The sequence below is a fragment of the Lasiodiplodia theobromae genome (genome assembly GCF_012971845.1).
Source record: "Lasiodiplodia theobromae strain AM2As chromosome Unknown scaffold_10, whole genome shotgun sequence".
Taxonomy (NCBI): domain Eukaryota; kingdom Fungi; phylum Ascomycota; class Dothideomycetes; order Botryosphaeriales; family Botryosphaeriaceae; genus Lasiodiplodia; species Lasiodiplodia theobromae.
The window spans coordinates 765,335-781,296 of NW_023336300.1; the positions used below are offsets into that span (position 1 = coordinate 765,335).

The following is a 15,962-nucleotide window of genomic DNA, read 5'->3' on the forward strand; positions in this document are numbered from 1 at the left end:
GGAGGCTCTAACATGTGATGTGGGCATTGTAGTTTTCCTCTCCGTTTTGTGGAGAGAGGAATGCCATTCTAAGGTTCGTATCACTTCTCGTTCATTCCTATTATGTATTTGGTCTAAGCTTGAGAGCGTTGAGATAGGTATGAAGCGTATCGTCCTTGATGAGATGAAAGAAGCACGTATGGATTCGAGAGCAGGTTGAGGGGGTTTTTCTCCCATCCATGACACAGTCTCTCAGCGTTGCAGCCCATGAAACGGGTTGAGGCAGCGGAGTACGTTCGTGCAGCTGTAATACTCCAAACGGGATGAGCCGATACTTACTAGACGAGCACTTGAAGCAATACGACATCAATTCCACGAGATGCACGACAGTATGAAGGGCTTCGCCAAGATTTACTCCATTCAAAGAATTGTTTATATCTTTTTCAATTGTCTATGGAAGCGTGAAAAGGCGAATTTAGGACCGGAGAATCAACGTTCACACCGAAACAAGATGAAACACGCGCTAAGGATATCAACGGGTGAATCTCTCAAGACTGAGATCGAACTGGTAACAAACAAGCTATCGAGGCTTCGCGAGTTAATCGAGAGGCGAAAATCGAATTAAGGTTGGACCTCGGTGGGCCCACTGCTCGTTGCCCTTTTGAGTATCAGCCTCGGATATGCCCGCACTTGGCAACGTCGTTTCCCCTTTAGACAGGGAACATACGGCAAGGCTACCAATCCGTAAATGTTTCATTAGTATACGAAGCACTTCTGGACCAATCACTGCAGGCGCACTTTGTTTGAGCATCAAGCTAAGCATGCACATACTAGGAATCCCCCGGTTCTGATGTCCACAATAGATGAAACCTAGATGGCTCGATTCTCGCTTGAGAACAGTGATCAACATGGTCTTCCGCACTATCACGGTAGTGCTGTCTGCAAGCGAGACGCAAAACGCTGCTTGGCCAATTCTAGAAAAGACCGCCTGACGGTTTACTTGCACTGGGCTTGGGCGGCTACGGGGCACTTAAGACATGTTAGGCAACTGGTGGAAACATCAGGCCGGCAAGTCTCCACCTTCGTACACAAACTTGCGACGCCATCCGCAGTGATATAGGGTTGCAATACTTATTCCCAAAGAAATATACCGCTGTGCCGAGGCAGTCAGAACAATGTTCCGCGTTGGTCCCATCTGGCTCAGGAGAGACGAACCAGTATTCCGAGGCTCAATGAGCTTGTTGCTTTTTGCAGCACAAGTATAAAACACCAAGATCTTGCCTTGATCCATTTGACAAGCTTCGAAACGGGCACTTCACATCCACATTCATTCGCTCTCTACGGGCGACGGACGTTCACTCATTCCTTTCCCACATCTATTTTCTCAGAGTGCAGACGTCATTCCATCTTTACTTCTCGTCGACAAGCTACCCTCGAGCTACCCACCATGAGATCCACCACCGCCCTCCTCGCCGCGACCCTCAGCTCCCTCACCCTCCTCACCACCTCCTCTCCCGTCCCGGCCCCCTCCCCGCAGCTCTCCCTCGGCGGCACCCAGAACGGCGTCACCTCGGGCACAGCCACCTGCAAGCCCGTCACGCTCATCTTCGCGCGCGGCACCTTCGAGCTCTCCAACATGGGCTCCGTCGTCGGGCCCTCGCTCGCATCCGACGTCGGCAAAGCCATCGGCGGCACGGACAAGCTCACCGTGCAGGGCGTCAACTACGCGGCCGACGTCGCGGGCATCTTCGCCGAGATCACGGGCGGCGCCGGCACGGCGGCGATGCTGGCCGAGGCGAAGCAGGCGCTGTCCAAGTGCCCGCAGACGCAGCTCGTGCTGTCGGGATACAGCCAGGGCGCGATGCTGGTGCACAACACGATCGGGAAGATGCAGGCGGCGGAGAAGGAGCGGATCGTGGCGGCGGTGACGTTTGGGGATCCGTTCAAGAGCGTCAAGTTGGATGGGGTTGGGGCGGAGAGGTTCAAGACGTTTTGCGCTACGGTGAGTTTCTTTTCCTTTTTCTTTTTTTTCTTTGTGACTAGTGCTGCCTGCTTTAGGTGATGAGGAAGAGTGCTGACGACTTCACTTCTTGCTAGGGTGATCCGGTTTGCGGGCTTGGTGGTGTCAGTGCCCTTACGGGAATGGTTTCTTCGGGTGGAGATCAGTCTAGCAGCATGCTCAATCATCTGGGCTATGGTGCTGATGCCCCGGCGGCTGCAAAGTTCATCCAGAGTCGGCTTGGCTCTTGAGACAAACCAACGATCTTGGACATTCTTTCGTTTTGAAAGATGTTCAGTCTTCTTTCTCTGTTACACTCCTTATCATGTCTACACAAATCCTCAAAACCTCATTTTCAATTTCTTTTCCTGTGAAAAACGTAGTGAGACTAAATACATGTATCCCTAATAACGAGGCAAATGCAGCGCTTTGAAAGCCCGATATGTAACTGACGCTAAATCACAATTGTATTCCTGGTGGCTGAATGATTGGGGCTTCCTGAGTCTTTCTCATTTGCAATTTAGCACCTTGCTCTCGGGGATGTGCTTTTGGGACTCACTTGTGCGTCCTAATAATTTACCGGCATCAAGTGCCAATATGAGGACAGTGTAGCATTCAGACTTATTTGAAATTTCTCCAGAAACCGTGCCCCATGCTCTGAAATGCTTTCCAACAACCTACTTTTGCTGGCCAGCTTATGGGTGTACCCGTAGGCCAAAAGCGGACACTTGGGAGAGCCACATCGAAGGTTCAAATGCCAGATATGTGATCTTACTTAAGCGTGAAATAGGCGCCATTGACAAGGCTACGATGAACTAAAGCTGTCGGTCATCTCTCCGAGACATTTTCAGCTCTCTCTCGTCTGCAGAACACGGCATGTCTTGTTGATGATGGTGGAAATATGTCGTCTAACTTGGGTCTAGCCATTGTAAGCGTTGAAGTATATCTGAAGACGGCTGGGTAATTAGTTTGATATGTCTTTGCAATGAACGGTAGGAAAGTAAGCATAATAATGCGTGGCCAGGGTTCATTTGCTCTACATGAATGTATTCTACGTGATGTCATGGTAGCTCTTGTGAGCTCACCTGCCGTTATCTCACCATTTGACAACCCTCAAAGCTTACCAAGCACAGCACCAATGATTTGAGCAGCTTTTTCATGTCGAAGGTAGACACAAAACGATATAATATTACTCAATTATGGCTGCAATGGTACATACGCCTCCTTCATTCTCGGTCTCATTAATCGTATCCATCTCTACCTGAATAGCCAGCATCCTCCTTTGCAATTCCTGCAGCTCTCGCTCAAGTCTCGCCTTTTTCGTTTCGTACAGTCCAACACTTGTCTGCGGTGGAGCGGGAGCGGGAGGGGCCGGCGCCACGCGCTTCCGTCGTCTGATCTCTGCTTTGTGCATCTTCGCTGGTCGCTGAACACCGTGTATCCTCTGGTAAAGACCACAAGCATTGCATAACATGCGACCGACTTTATCTCGTCTCCAGAGCGTTGTTATATTGGCGGCGCAGTTCGCGCAGGCAAGCGAAGTGCTCATGCTGGCAGGCGTTGTCAGATGCGGCTGGTCTCCATGCCGAGCAGCATGTGGCGCGAACATTCCGTCGAAATCAGACTGTTGGGTCGTTCCCGAGTAAGCCGCGCCAATCTTCGGATGTTGCGTTGCCGTGGACATGAGATTGTTGTAGACCGGGCAGCCGATGCAGCTCTCCTGACCGCCCATACCGTTGCAAAAACCATCGCCCGGGCATGTCCCTAGGGCTGCCTCGGCAGCAGTGGGGTAGAAGGTGATGGCATCTGAGTGTCCTAACCGAGAGTGGCTTGTGTCTTGAATTGGTGACGTCCTGTCGGTTTGCCTAGGCCCGGGAGTGTATTGCTTCTTTAAATGCTCGAGCTCACAAGGACGCGGCTCGTTCCATGCCTTCAAATATAAGCCACAAGCATTACAGTTTAGTTCTCCAGTAGGCGACCTCCTCCAAACAGGAGTGCGCGTCGTACCACAGTTACTGAACATGTTAGTTAGAGTTAAGATAAGACTTAAAAACTCAGGAGATGCTCACCTACAGCTTCGGCTGTCGATATGCGTGTCATACAATTCACACTGCGATTCCTGCGTATTGGGATGTTTTTGTATGATGGCCCGATCGGAGGGTGGTTCGAGTGCTCTAGACTTTTCGCTAGGAGATGCGCTCGACGCTCCGTTATCGTACTCAACTCCCCTCTCGGGTAATCGTTGGTGATGGTCACAAGTGTACGGGTGTGGAGACCGCTCTGAAGCGACACTAGACATTCCACAGGCCCTACGTCAGCCCAAGCCCTTAGTGTGGATATCCTGCGTGACTAAGTCTTATTGCAATGTAGCTTACAGTTTGCTTTTTCCGAGCGGCTCGTTGCATGCCTGCGCTTGTTCAGGGGGACTCGGCATCAAGGACATGGTCGTAATGGCGTCGCTATCTGGTGCCACGGCATAAATGGCGAAATCGTGCGCGGTGATGAATGAAAAGATAGTAAAGTGATGGGTTGTCAAGAGGATGCGGGGTCGATTTGGTAATGGAAATCAGATACAGCCACCATTGCGCAGCCAAATCTGTACGACGAGAATGGGCAGGTGCCTAACGCCGGGGATGGCGGGGATGGGCTCGTCGAGGCTATTCTTAGTAAAGCTTGGGGCAAGAGGAGGCGGGTTGCGTAATCAGTCATAGATCAGCAATAAGAGGGGCTGTCAGTAAGAAGTGGCTGGACTGAGAGATGCCTCACCGAGCTTGGCACTTTTCCACTTCTGCCCTACCGAGAGCCAAGCAAGCCTTAGCAGCGATTGGACATTTAGAGCGGAGTATTTAACTATGGTTGGAGATAAGCCGAATTCCAGCCTCAAAGAGGGAGATGGCCTGTTGAGGATGGCGCCAGTGCCAACGAGAAGATTTTTCATGGCTCCACCAAGCCGCGGTGATGGCGGTATTCTGTCTTATCATGCGGTTGTGGTCCTGTATGATTGGGTCGCAGCACAGGCCCCACTAGAGCAGAGTGTCAGGCGTCAGTCGAGCGGATGGTGCAAGCCGGATCTGCAAAATTAATGATCAAACGCTATACACCTACGTCAGGAAACGCATACAGCTCGCTTACCAGGCGAGATAAGAAGGTACCAGCAAGTCCCAGCTCCTAAAGGGTCCTAAATTTCTATGTAGAGGAGCTGGAAAGCAAGTTGGGGAAGAAAAATTGTAAACAGCACTAAGCGAGATCTATGAGAGTGTAAGGAGGCACTTTGCACACCGTGCAGCGACTTACTCAGTTCCATGATGACGGCGAGTCTGAAATAGCGTTTTTGGGAGACCTCCAATGATATTAAACCATCACAACAGGTGCTTCCGGCTCGGATTGAATACGAGACACCCGAGCTCTGCGTTTTACTGTATACAGAATTGCCAAACCGTTCACTTGAAACGATGGGTTTCTCCGAGACTCCATTTAAGACCTCTTCTTGGCTTCTCTTTTACGAACTAAGAAAACAAATCCTAGATAAAACGAGTAGAAGCTCATGATTTGGACAATCTTGAATCAACAGAGGCCAAAAGAGGAAAGGCAGTTCGCATGGGCATAAGGCAGAAGCTCTTAACGATAATCCAAGAATAGACAAAAGGCTGTACACTAAAGCAGCCAGTGCCCTCAAAATGAGACTTCTTTATGCGGACAAGACAGAACGAGAAAAAGCCACCCAGGGTCTCTGCCTCCAGGAGAGTAAAGACAATCGAAGTAGTTTTGCGTAGCCAATCTATGTACCGTACCGCCTTCTATCCCTGTCTATTTTGAACTCTATCCAATCCGTTATCTCCCGTCAAGCTTTGATCGTTCCTTCACGCCCCCGTTTCTTCCTCCTGCCTCCTCTTCATCCTCTCCTTTCTCTGTCCCCTCCACCTCATACCGTATGTCCACTCTGCCCATGCCATTGGGGTAGATGCAAAAACGATGCAACCCAAAATCAAGAACAGGATCGCCGGGCTCACATGTTTCAGCGCCACCTCGGTCAAACTCACCCCTATCGCGCCGAGCAAACACCTCGCCAGATTGTTGACCGCCGTCGCCGCAGCGCTCTTTCCCGGATAGAGATCGACCGTCAGGGTGTTGTTCAAGTTCAAGACGGCGGTGCTGGCGTAGCCGGTCGCGAACTGGGCCATCAGCGGCACGACCAGCGAGCCGCCGGAGCTGACGCTGAAGCCGTACATGATGACGGCGAAGGCGAAGACGACGGTCATGGTCGGCAGCTGCGCGAGGCGGGCGCGCTCGAGCGGGAAGTCGGCGGGCATGTCGGACTTGGGCAGCTTGTGGTCGCGCGGCAGGTCGTGCGCGTACTTGTACGAGTCCTCGGCCAGGCGGAACTCCTTGTCCATCTGCCGGCCGGCGATGGTGGAGCCGATGGCGCAGCCGATGCCGTTGGGGAGGAAGCACGCGCCGATTCTATCGGTTTTCGGTATATGTCAGTTACGGCCCATTGAGAATGCACAGCGATGGGATGGGTGGGGGGGAGTGGAGGACTGACTGTATGGTCGAGAGGTGATAGGCGTGGAGCAAGATGAAGGTCGTGCTCGCGCTGACCATGGACCAAACGGTGTAGATGACGGCACCGAAGAAGAGAGTGCATGCAACGTCTTTCTCGAGGAGGAAGAGCATCGGCTCGAGAAACATTCGCACTGTCATCCTCTCAGGCACCTTGTCGGCCGTCGAATCCGTCGACATAGCAGCGCCCTCCTTCCGCCACGGCGCCCATTTGCGATACAGAGGCTCGTAGCGTGGCCCAGTTAGTGGCACACTCCCATTGCCTGCAATCGCTCTTAACGTCTCAGGAAGTAATATGACAATAAGGATGACGACAAAGCCGCCCAGGAGTACGAGCGCCCAGAAAATAGAGGGGAAGCCGAGTGTTCCGGCCAGGACGCCGCCCAGGACGGGTCCAATGGCCATGGAGAACTGCCGGACTGTATTTTTGTCAGTATTTGGAAGCAAGTGAAGCTAGAATAGGGCAACTCACTTCCAGCAAAGGCGCCAATGAAGCCACCCCTTTCCTTTGCTGGGGCAATATCAGCAATTACGCCCGCACCTGAGTGGAACATTAGAGAAAGCTTTCCGTCTAGTGTCATTGGCAGTCTTTACCGATGGAGATGGTAGAAGAGCTGCCGGCAGCTTGCAAAAAGCGGAAGAACATGATCACTCCGATGTTTCGTGCGAGCGCGAGGCCGACATTGGCTCCAACGAAAAGCTACGAGGGATCCGTTACAGGAGAATGTCTAGTGGCATAGGCATGGCACGTACCACAAGCGTATAAATCAGCACTTGACGCCGACCCAAGCAGTCTGCAATAGGACCCCAAATCGATGGCGCGATCCCTTGAGCAATCCTGAGTTCCCACATATGAGTAGAGGCCGCCATGAAAGAATCTCTAACCTACATGTAGGTTGTTATGGTCAGCGATGCGGCCTGGTTGCTGGCATCGATGGTATCTGCAATGTCATCGAGAGCTGGGAAGTATATGTTGCTGGCTAAGGGTGAAAAGGTAGCTGCGAGAGAAACGAGTAGCACAAGGCTATTTTCTTGTCAGTGCAAAGCTTATAACGTATTCATAACAACTCACAGGAATTTCTCCCGGTAATTGAGCACATGGTAGGTGTCCTCCTGCTCAAGTGGTTGACTGTTTGTCGTACTATGCGGTGGTGAGCCGGATCCTTCATCTCCTCCCATCGTGTCAACTCTTTTTTTTTTCGGGACGGAAGTAAGGGGCTAACGAGAGGTTACTGGGCGGATTACTACCGGACACACGTCGTCGAGCTTCGCGGCGCTTTTATATATAGCTTAAAATCTAATGGGGATGAGACGTGCGACGTATAATAGCTCCAATCTTAAGACATAGCACCAACAAATCTTGTGCCTAAAACCGGGGTTCATGTTGAAGTCGCAGAGTGTTCGCGCTCCCAAAAGGATGCATCTGCCAGCGATCAAACCCAAAAAAGCCAATGAGCATCCTGATTAGTGTTAGAGCGCTAGCCTCCCGCTCCGTGGCTATGCAAAGTCAACAGCGGTTCGCGCTACCACATGTGAAACATGAATTGATGATTGGGCACGTTTACACGGCAGCAAAATGCGAGCCTTTTATCAGTGCTGGAGCATCGATACGAGCTTGTGGGACTGGTACACTTATTGGGTGCTGCCGATCAAGTGTACTTGCAGCAGCTGCTGCATTCTTCAGTTTCAAGGCATACGGCGCTAAGATAGTGACCGGTCTTATTTTCGCATTAGGTTTTCTTGGCCGAGGCTTGGGAGCTGACGACGCGCTTCTTGCGCACCGCATGGTGGAAAGGCTATTGGCGAGAATTAGGCGCAACATACGTCTGGCTGGCTGTGGAGCCTCGGGCGCATCGGGATCGTCCTGCAAAAGAGGAATCTCAATGCCATTCATTGCAATGCAAAACAGTGGATGCGGGAGGGGAGCTTTAAGCAAAAGGGAGAAGCATGTGTCGCTTTTACAGGCTATAGATGCAGGTTCCCAACGACGACTGTTGTGGATCCCAATGATGGGACCCCTTTGGTGGAGCCACACCACCCACAACGTTCGCGATCTCGGAATGCTAGAAAGGCGCCTGATCGCTTTGCAGCTGGTCAGTGCCCGGAAATCGGCTGCCTGAGAACTAGTCACTGAGATCACTGAGTGTACGATTGACGGTCTTTGTGGCTCAGCGGGCCTCGCGTCTCTTGCACGCCTTGATCAGAGTGTTTGATTCTGATCCAACTAGTGCCGGTGGTCGTGATGAAAATTTTTGTGAGAGAAACCCCTGATTGTAGGTCTGGTTGATCCATCTCATCATTTTTTACTGAATTCCATCTAAATAAAGGATGAGGCATGCTGGTGCGTTGAGTTTGATCGAGGAGCTGGTAGTTGTCTGTGAGGGTCTCCTGATGTAACGGTTCAACACCTCATTCTGGTTCACCAGCACTCAATATGGTTGATTGAGGACCCTTCGAGCCCAATAGACCCTGTTGAGCTTGGTACACTACCACGGGACACATTAAATAGAATGAGAGGATCTATATAAATAATGCATTCACCCAGGCGAATCTTCTCTTCAGCGATTCATTCCGGATATCTATTATGTTCATTATTGCTCCTTGATCCATCACCTTAACACCCGGCGTCTACATCATGTTCAAAAAAGAATCATCAGTTCTTCCCGTGCAGAGTTGAACAGAAGGTGATTAGAAAGAGTGAATTCAGTCTATAAATACGAAGAGCGTGAGATTATAGGTGAGCAGGCACTGTTTTCGCAGCTGAGACCGAGCCGACTTAACGACTTCTTCTGGCGGGAAGGCGCCGGCCTATTGCAACTATCTAAAGTCTCCATGATCCCGATTCCTACATCCCGTCCAAAACCTTGGAATGCCATGGACATCATAGCACCGCAACAGTTCCTTGATGTCTTAGAGCGTCCAGCTTGTAGCATGCTAGACTAGCCGCATCTTGAGCACACGTTGCAGCACCAACAACACGGCAGCTTTTCTACATCATCCAGTCCCAGCCTTTTGACCACATTGTTGAGCGACTGTGGAAGCTTGAGCTATCCTCTGGAAGCCCTGGATGAGGGGCCCGCGGTTTGATATTGTGCGGTGAGGAGGCAGTGTACAGGAAGGGAGCGGAGGCGGTGGGTCGGACCGTTCGCAATGGTGGGCCTGGAAAACCATGTCGTAGTAGCGGGAATTACGATCGGAGAGGAAGGGTATGGGCTTGCCGTTGAGGTAGAGAGCTCCTGTGTGATACTGATCATGATGGCTGAGCAGTGATACGGGGCAAGGGGGATCGTGGGGAGGACGAGGATAGGGAGGTAGGTGATGACAATGCCAGTCTGGGTCTAGATCAAGATGCGAAGGATGAAAGAGTAGTCCTGCTCGTCTGTGCTGCGTGAAGGGCCGGTAGAGAAAGGGGTGGTGACGCGGAGGGAGGCGCAGGATGGACGAAGGAGGCTTAGATGTCGATGCGCAGGATGGCGTTGTACAACGGCCACCACGGTGCGTGATGTCTATGGCATGCCGTTGCGACATTCCATGAATAGTTGACAGACAACGATACATATGAACGTCGAAGGACTCGATGGCGACACGCAGCTTGAGGGAGACAGCCAAGGTTGTGGCCCGTGCACGCATCACCAGAAGGCAGAGGTGACTAAAATGCCACGAACAAGATCCAAAACTTGATTTTTAAGATGCAATAGGCGTTACTTTCTGCTTTCCTGTAGCAAGACAGACAGGCTTAGAGATGGCGGTTTTCCAAAGATGTTGGCTGATTCTGGCGTGGCACATGTTGGATTCCAAAATAGGCATCTGGACTTGTCATCGGTGAATTGGGAACTGTGTGTCCGGTTTGCCGGAGGAAAGTCAGCATTCTGAGTGATGTGGAAGGCCTAGTTTACGTAAAGTTCACTAATGTAGTACTGTGTAGATCGGAGAGGAGCGGTGCAGCTTGACACGGACGGCGCTCAAGCAGGCCACTGAGAGAAAAATTTGACACGAGTTGAGAGCACCGTTGAGAGCGGGTAGTGGCTCCAAGTGATGAAGATGAGCGGGTTCAAAGAGCCCAACAGTGCCATGGCTCCGTTTCGGCTCGCTTGAGGTGGCACTTGCTAAAGGTCGGTTGGAAAAGTTGCCGCAATTGGAAAGCGGCAGGGTACACAGTAGATTTTCGCAGCCGCATAGGATGAGCTCCAGTGCTTCGATAGCAAGCACATGGGTCAAATGAGGGCTCTGATTGGCCGCTGGATTTTGTGGGGCGCGAGGCAGACTCCGGAGGGATCTTCGTATTGTAAGCAAGTAGGTAATGCAAGGCTGAACGGCCTCACGTGCCGGATTAACGGATTTGACAATCTGATAAGCATAGGGCCTAGGCCCGGATTTAAGGGCGGCGTTGACCGGTGTGTGTTTTGCATGTCGGCCCAATCTGGGGAGGTTGGGATTGGGAAGGAGGACACGAGGGTGGGGGCGTGCGCTCATCTGATTAGATTTTTACCCGCCAAAATGTGGGCCGACTGCCAAGGCGATCTGCTCGGGCTTATTCAAATTTGGCTTTCCAGGGTCAGTGCACTTGGGTCTTGGCAGAATCTTCAAACGACGTCTGACGCATCTGTTTATCCCCGCTCCCAGCTGAAACACTTTCTCATCACGTGCGCAAACATCCATGGTATGCTACAGTACAACTGACATTCCTGCTACGCCCTCTGTTCCATCCCTCTACTTGCTCATCGGCGCAGCTCCGTACCTGTCGAGATCAGCGGTGAACAATAAGTCAGTCATGGCTCCGTGCGCTTACCAAGAAATTGCTGCCAGCCCGACAAACGCCGCAATGCAGCTAAAAACTAGAGCGACAATCCCTCTGGCGGTAAATCCCGCCGGAAGGCGGTCCACAGGCTTGTGCTCTCCCGTCAGGTCGTAAAAGTCTTTGGTGTTCCCAGCAGCGTTGCCCGATGTCAGAGTCCCGCTTGCATTGCAAACCTCGTAGTGGTTCGCAGGCACCGTCAGCGTCTTCTGCAGTTCGAGCGGAGCCTCGATCATGGTTGCCGCAAGGCCCGAGTCCATGTGCCATTCAATGTGGCAGTGGAAGAACCACACGCCTGGGTTGTCTGCCTTGAAACGAATGACAAAATTCCCATTCGGCCGAACAAGGACCGTGTCCCTACGCACCGGCACCGACGCGAAAGCAGAGTGGTTGCTTGCGTCAAAGTGTCCCTCGTCGTCATCGCTGCGATAGATTACTTGGAAGGCACTGGTCGAGTCAGTCGTGCCTATCAGAGTAAGACGAGCGGGTCTGCTTACTGGCCGTGAAGATGAAACGGGTGCTTGCCCGAGTCGTCATTGTTGAGGACGATATCGATGATCTGGTTCTTCTCGAAAACGAAGGGATTCGTGTATTTCCCGTACACGACAGGGTCGCTTGCTGCAGATCCCGTGGTGAGGACCGTGTAGAGGGTTGGCACGACGGGCCTGGTGTAAGTGATTTCATTGAAGAAAGCGTAGTTGGCGCCATCGCCAAGATTGTCCATGGTAAGATCCAAAGTCACCGTGTAGTCTGCCTCGTCGAGCAACTCCATGCCGTCGTAAGGTACAAGATTAAAGTCGTCATAGGGATCGAACGAATCGACCTCTGCTGCTGCTGGCTTGTCGGCCCCCTCATTGTATACGAGCCAGCCAGTGACATTCCAATTCAGATCGGATGGGAGGGTATCAAAGAGATCCTGGTCAAGTCAACAAACGAAACGCGGCGAAACAGGCGTACATACAGTGTCCATGCTACCAACCATGGCGAAGTTGGCGCTCGTGTCGTTCTTGGTCGTGACCAGAACGCTGTACCGCTGAGCACTTGCGAGGTAGACCATATCGGCCTCTGCGGGCTCGGTCCAGATGCCGTCGGTCTCGACAATCCGCATGGTATGGCCCTCGATCCAGAAGTACTGTCCTGCAAATGCTCCCACATTGGCCAAGTGCAGGAGGTACGTCTTGTTCGGCTCGACCGAGAAGGTGAAGTTCTGTGTGTCGTTCATCAATGCGGCCTTGGGCACCGGCTCAGCCCCAGTGGGGTTCGACACGCTGATAAAGCCCTTCAGAAGTTCCGGCATCTGCTCGTGGTACCAGTCCGACAAGCTTATAACCACCGCCTCGTCGTATTGGCCCGCATAAGGATCGTCGGGATCCGAAATGGTGTAGACCTGACGCAGGCCGTCGGGATATTGACCTTTGGTGTGCGAGTGGTACCAGTACGTTCCGATTTGGTCAACCTGTCGACCATCAGAAGACTAGAGGCGGGTGTTGGAGCTGCAGGCTTACTGTGAAATTATACACCATGGTCGAACCCGGCGAGATTTCACACTGAGTCATTCCCGGCGGGCCATCCATGGTATTGGTGCCATTCTGATACAGGCCGTGGAAATGGATGCTCGTAGACTCGTTACCAAGGCCGTTGAAGACGTTGGCGACGACGCGGTCGCCGCGGGTAAAGTTGAGGACCGGCGGCGGCCATTGGCCATTGATGCCAATCACGGGCCTGTCGAGCGCCGAATCAGGGTTGGCAGTGACCCATGTGATGTTCCAGTCGAGCGTAATGGTGGCAGCGCTCACAACCACCGGTGCGACGAGCATCAAAACAGCATTGCGAATGAAGGCGGCCATGGCTTCGCGACGCGGAAAAGATGAGAAACGAAGAGAGAGCTCTGGGCAGCATGTCTTATCAGATCACTCGCGCGCCACTTATGGGTGCTGGCGCTGACTCTGCACCCCTGCCCGCCCTAGCGCCAAGCGTCTGATCACGCCGGCTTGGCTGCGGTACCTCGGAGCAGCTTCCTAAGATGGAAGACGCTTGATGCAACCCCATGACTACGTAGCAAAGGCTATCAGGCCAGAGCTGCCGTGTTTCCAACGCACCCAGTCAAAACGCCCCTCTGTGCCGTCCGCTATCGGCCTGCCGCCGGATGCGCTTCCAGCGGCCCGTTCTTGCGATCAGCGCGTGCTTATATGTTGCCGTTTGTTTGCCGTTTCTTTGAACGCTCCGAGCTTCCAGAACGTGCGTGCTCTCCTCTGCTGCTTCCTCGCCCAACACCGCAAAAATGACAGTCAACGTCTTTGCCGTCCCTGGTAAGATGCCTCTACTTTCTCTACTTTCCCACGCTCACCCAGTCCAGTCTTCTTCATCGTCTTCCGAGAATGTCTCGAAACGGTCATAGTTGTCTCGGTCTTGCTGGCCTTCTTGAAGCAGACCCTTGGGGCCGAGGGTGATACTGCGACCTACAGGAAGCTCTTAAAACAGGTAAGCAATTGTCTAGCCTACCTTGAGCGCTGGTATGTTGACCCGTGACAGGTTTGGTGGGGAGTCGGCCTTGGCCTGGCCATTTGCCTTTGCATTGGTGCGGGTATGATTGGTGCCTTTTACGGCTTCGGCAAAGACCACTTCGCCAATACCGAAGATATCTGGGAAGGTGTCTTTGGCATAATTGCCTCTGTTATCATCTCCATCATGGGCGCTGCACTTCTCCGCGTCAATAAACTGCAAGACAAGTGGCGCGTCAAGCTTGCCCGAGCCCTGGACGCGAAGGCGACCACTGAGGGCTCCCAGAAACGTGGCCAAAGATTCCGTCGCTGGGCAGAGAAGTACTCCATGTTCATGTTGCCCTTTATCACTGTTCTGCGCGAAGGCCTCGAAGCTGTCGTCTACATTGGTGGAGTCAGCTTAGGCCTGCCTGCTTCTGCTTTTCCTCTCGCCGTTGTCTGCGGACTAGCGGCTGGACTCGCCATTGGCTACATCCTCTATCGGTTCGTGCAGTCATCTCCCCATTTTCAACGCCGTAAATTGCTAACATCACCAAGTGGCGGAAACTCAGCGCGACTACAACTGTTCCTGATTATCTCAACTTGTTTCCTTTACCTTGTTGCCGCTGGGCTGTTCTCCAGGGCTGTCTGGTACTTTGAGAACAACGCCTGGAACAAGATCATTGGCGGTGATGCTTCCGAGACTGGGTCTGGTCCTGGTTCCTACGACATTAGACAGAGCGTTTGGCACGTAAACTGCTGCAACCCCGAACTCAATGGCGGCGGTGGATGGGGTATCTTCAACGCCCTCTTCGGTTGGCAGAACTCGGCCACTTACGGCTCCGTCATCTCCTACAACCTTTACTGGGTCTGCGTCATTGTCGCTTTTGTCTGGATGCGTTTCCAGGAGCGCAAGCAAATCTCTGCTGAGAGAGGCGCGTCGGCTTCCGAAGAATCGAACAACGCTGAACCCATGGTCGAGGCGACAAGCAAGAAAGGCGAGGGCATTGGTCCTGAAACTAAGGTCCAGGAGATGCACGACTAAGCTACTCTCCTCGATGGAAAAACGACACCTCAATTTGCTAGATAGCCGCAAATAAGCCAATCACATCGTCTCTCGATCCGCTGCATGATATCGTATCTGTACCATTTGAAATGCATATCGCGTGCCATTCTCGAGAAAATTCATAGCCCTGTTACGGCCCGGCCCCCGCCCCCAAATTTAGCTCAAGAGGTCGGCGGGGGGTTCGTGATCCACTTGAGTCATCCAGAAGAAATTCGGGGGGCCCAGCGGGCTCTTCGAGTCAAGGCATGGAGACAAGTCGTCCGTGCCTTTCTAAGCGACCTACCCTAAAAGTTAGTAGTGTACCCAAAGGCTTTGTAATCTAATCGAATCAGATGATCGCGATTGTCACTCGGCCCTTTTTATCCTACATAGCTCGGTCATTATACTTCATCCGGCAGGCCTTAAACTTCTCGTATCCCATCGCATTCAAATGTGACACGAGCCAGTCGTAGCTTAAAATGTACCTCTAAGAAATTTAGGCGTGGCAGAGAAGAAGTGCATGGTGAATCAATTGAGCAGGTGGGAAAGCAGAATGGTAACATCTCAGTAGCTTAGTATGGAAGCTTAATAGTTCGCCCGATGCTTGACTAAGAGCCAAGCCGGGTGTGGCGGCATTAGGTATCATTGTCTTATCAGACCCGAGATGTCAAGGCCTCGGTCCCGAGGAAAATTTTTATCTCATCAGATCCAGATGGCGGACCAAGTACGGGAAGTGGGTCTCGTTCCTTATGTCCGGCTTGATGGCTCAACTAAAGACTCAATCATCACTTCATGATTCAGAAAATGTCATCGTAAAAAGTGCGTCACTACAGGTCGCCAGTCATACGTCTCATTCCATTGGCTCAGCAAAATAAGGCCTCTCATAGTCGAGTCTGTATGAGTAGTGCGGCGAGTTATCTTGACATTTTCATACCTGTGAAAGAGTCAGATCCTCCTAGCACCCCTCTCCGCTACTAATTTCTGTCGAATCGAATCCTCCAATACCATGCAGACGACCCACCAACACGTACGCCACCCCGCGCAGAAAATAGCGGCGCATGATTCTAAGAGCGCCAAGTGATATGGATTTTCCCAACACTGGAA

The 15,962-nt window shown here is 52.2% G+C and overlaps 4 protein-coding genes across 4 annotated transcripts; 2 read left to right on the forward strand and 2 right to left on the reverse strand.

The window, feature by feature from the left end:
* Window positions 1-1,426: 1,426 nt before the first annotated feature.
* LTHEOB_4019 (Cutinase) lies at window positions 1,427-2,229 on the forward strand (the record flags this gene model as incomplete). Its single annotated transcript, XM_035513007.1, has 2 exons — window positions 1,427-1,981; window positions 2,077-2,229. 2 exons carry the CDS (start codon window positions 1,427-1,429, stop codon window positions 2,227-2,229), a joined length of 708 nt encoding a protein of 235 aa, XP_035375412.1.
* A 3,609-nt stretch (window positions 2,230-5,838) lies between these two features.
* LTHEOB_4020 (MFS transporter) lies at window positions 5,839-7,184 on the reverse strand (the record flags this gene model as incomplete). The annotated part of the gene is made up of 4 exons (XM_035513009.1): window positions 5,839-6,439; window positions 6,522-6,957; window positions 7,011-7,079; window positions 7,133-7,184. The coding sequence occupies 4 exons, from the start codon at window positions 7,182-7,184 to the stop codon at window positions 5,839-5,841; spliced, it is 1,158 nt and encodes a 385-aa protein (XP_035375413.1).
* Window positions 7,185-11,248: 4,064 nt separating this feature from the next.
* Window positions 11,249-13,180, reverse strand: LTHEOB_4021 (Ferrooxidoreductase; the record flags this gene model as incomplete). The annotated part of the gene is made up of 5 exons (XM_035513010.1): window positions 11,249-11,276; window positions 11,328-11,780; window positions 11,831-12,249; window positions 12,295-12,789; window positions 12,839-13,180. The coding sequence occupies 5 exons, from the start codon at window positions 13,178-13,180 to the stop codon at window positions 11,249-11,251; spliced, it is 1,737 nt and encodes a 578-aa protein (XP_035375414.1).
* Window positions 13,181-13,614: 434 nt separating this feature from the next.
* LTHEOB_4022 (Plasma membrane iron permease protein) lies at window positions 13,615-14,858 on the forward strand (the record flags this gene model as incomplete). The annotated part of the gene is made up of 4 exons (XM_035513011.1): window positions 13,615-13,642; window positions 13,690-13,814; window positions 13,866-14,317; window positions 14,372-14,858. 4 exons carry the CDS (start codon window positions 13,615-13,617, stop codon window positions 14,856-14,858), a joined length of 1,092 nt encoding a protein of 363 aa, XP_035375415.1.
* Between the last annotated feature and the right edge of the window lie 1,104 nt (window positions 14,859-15,962).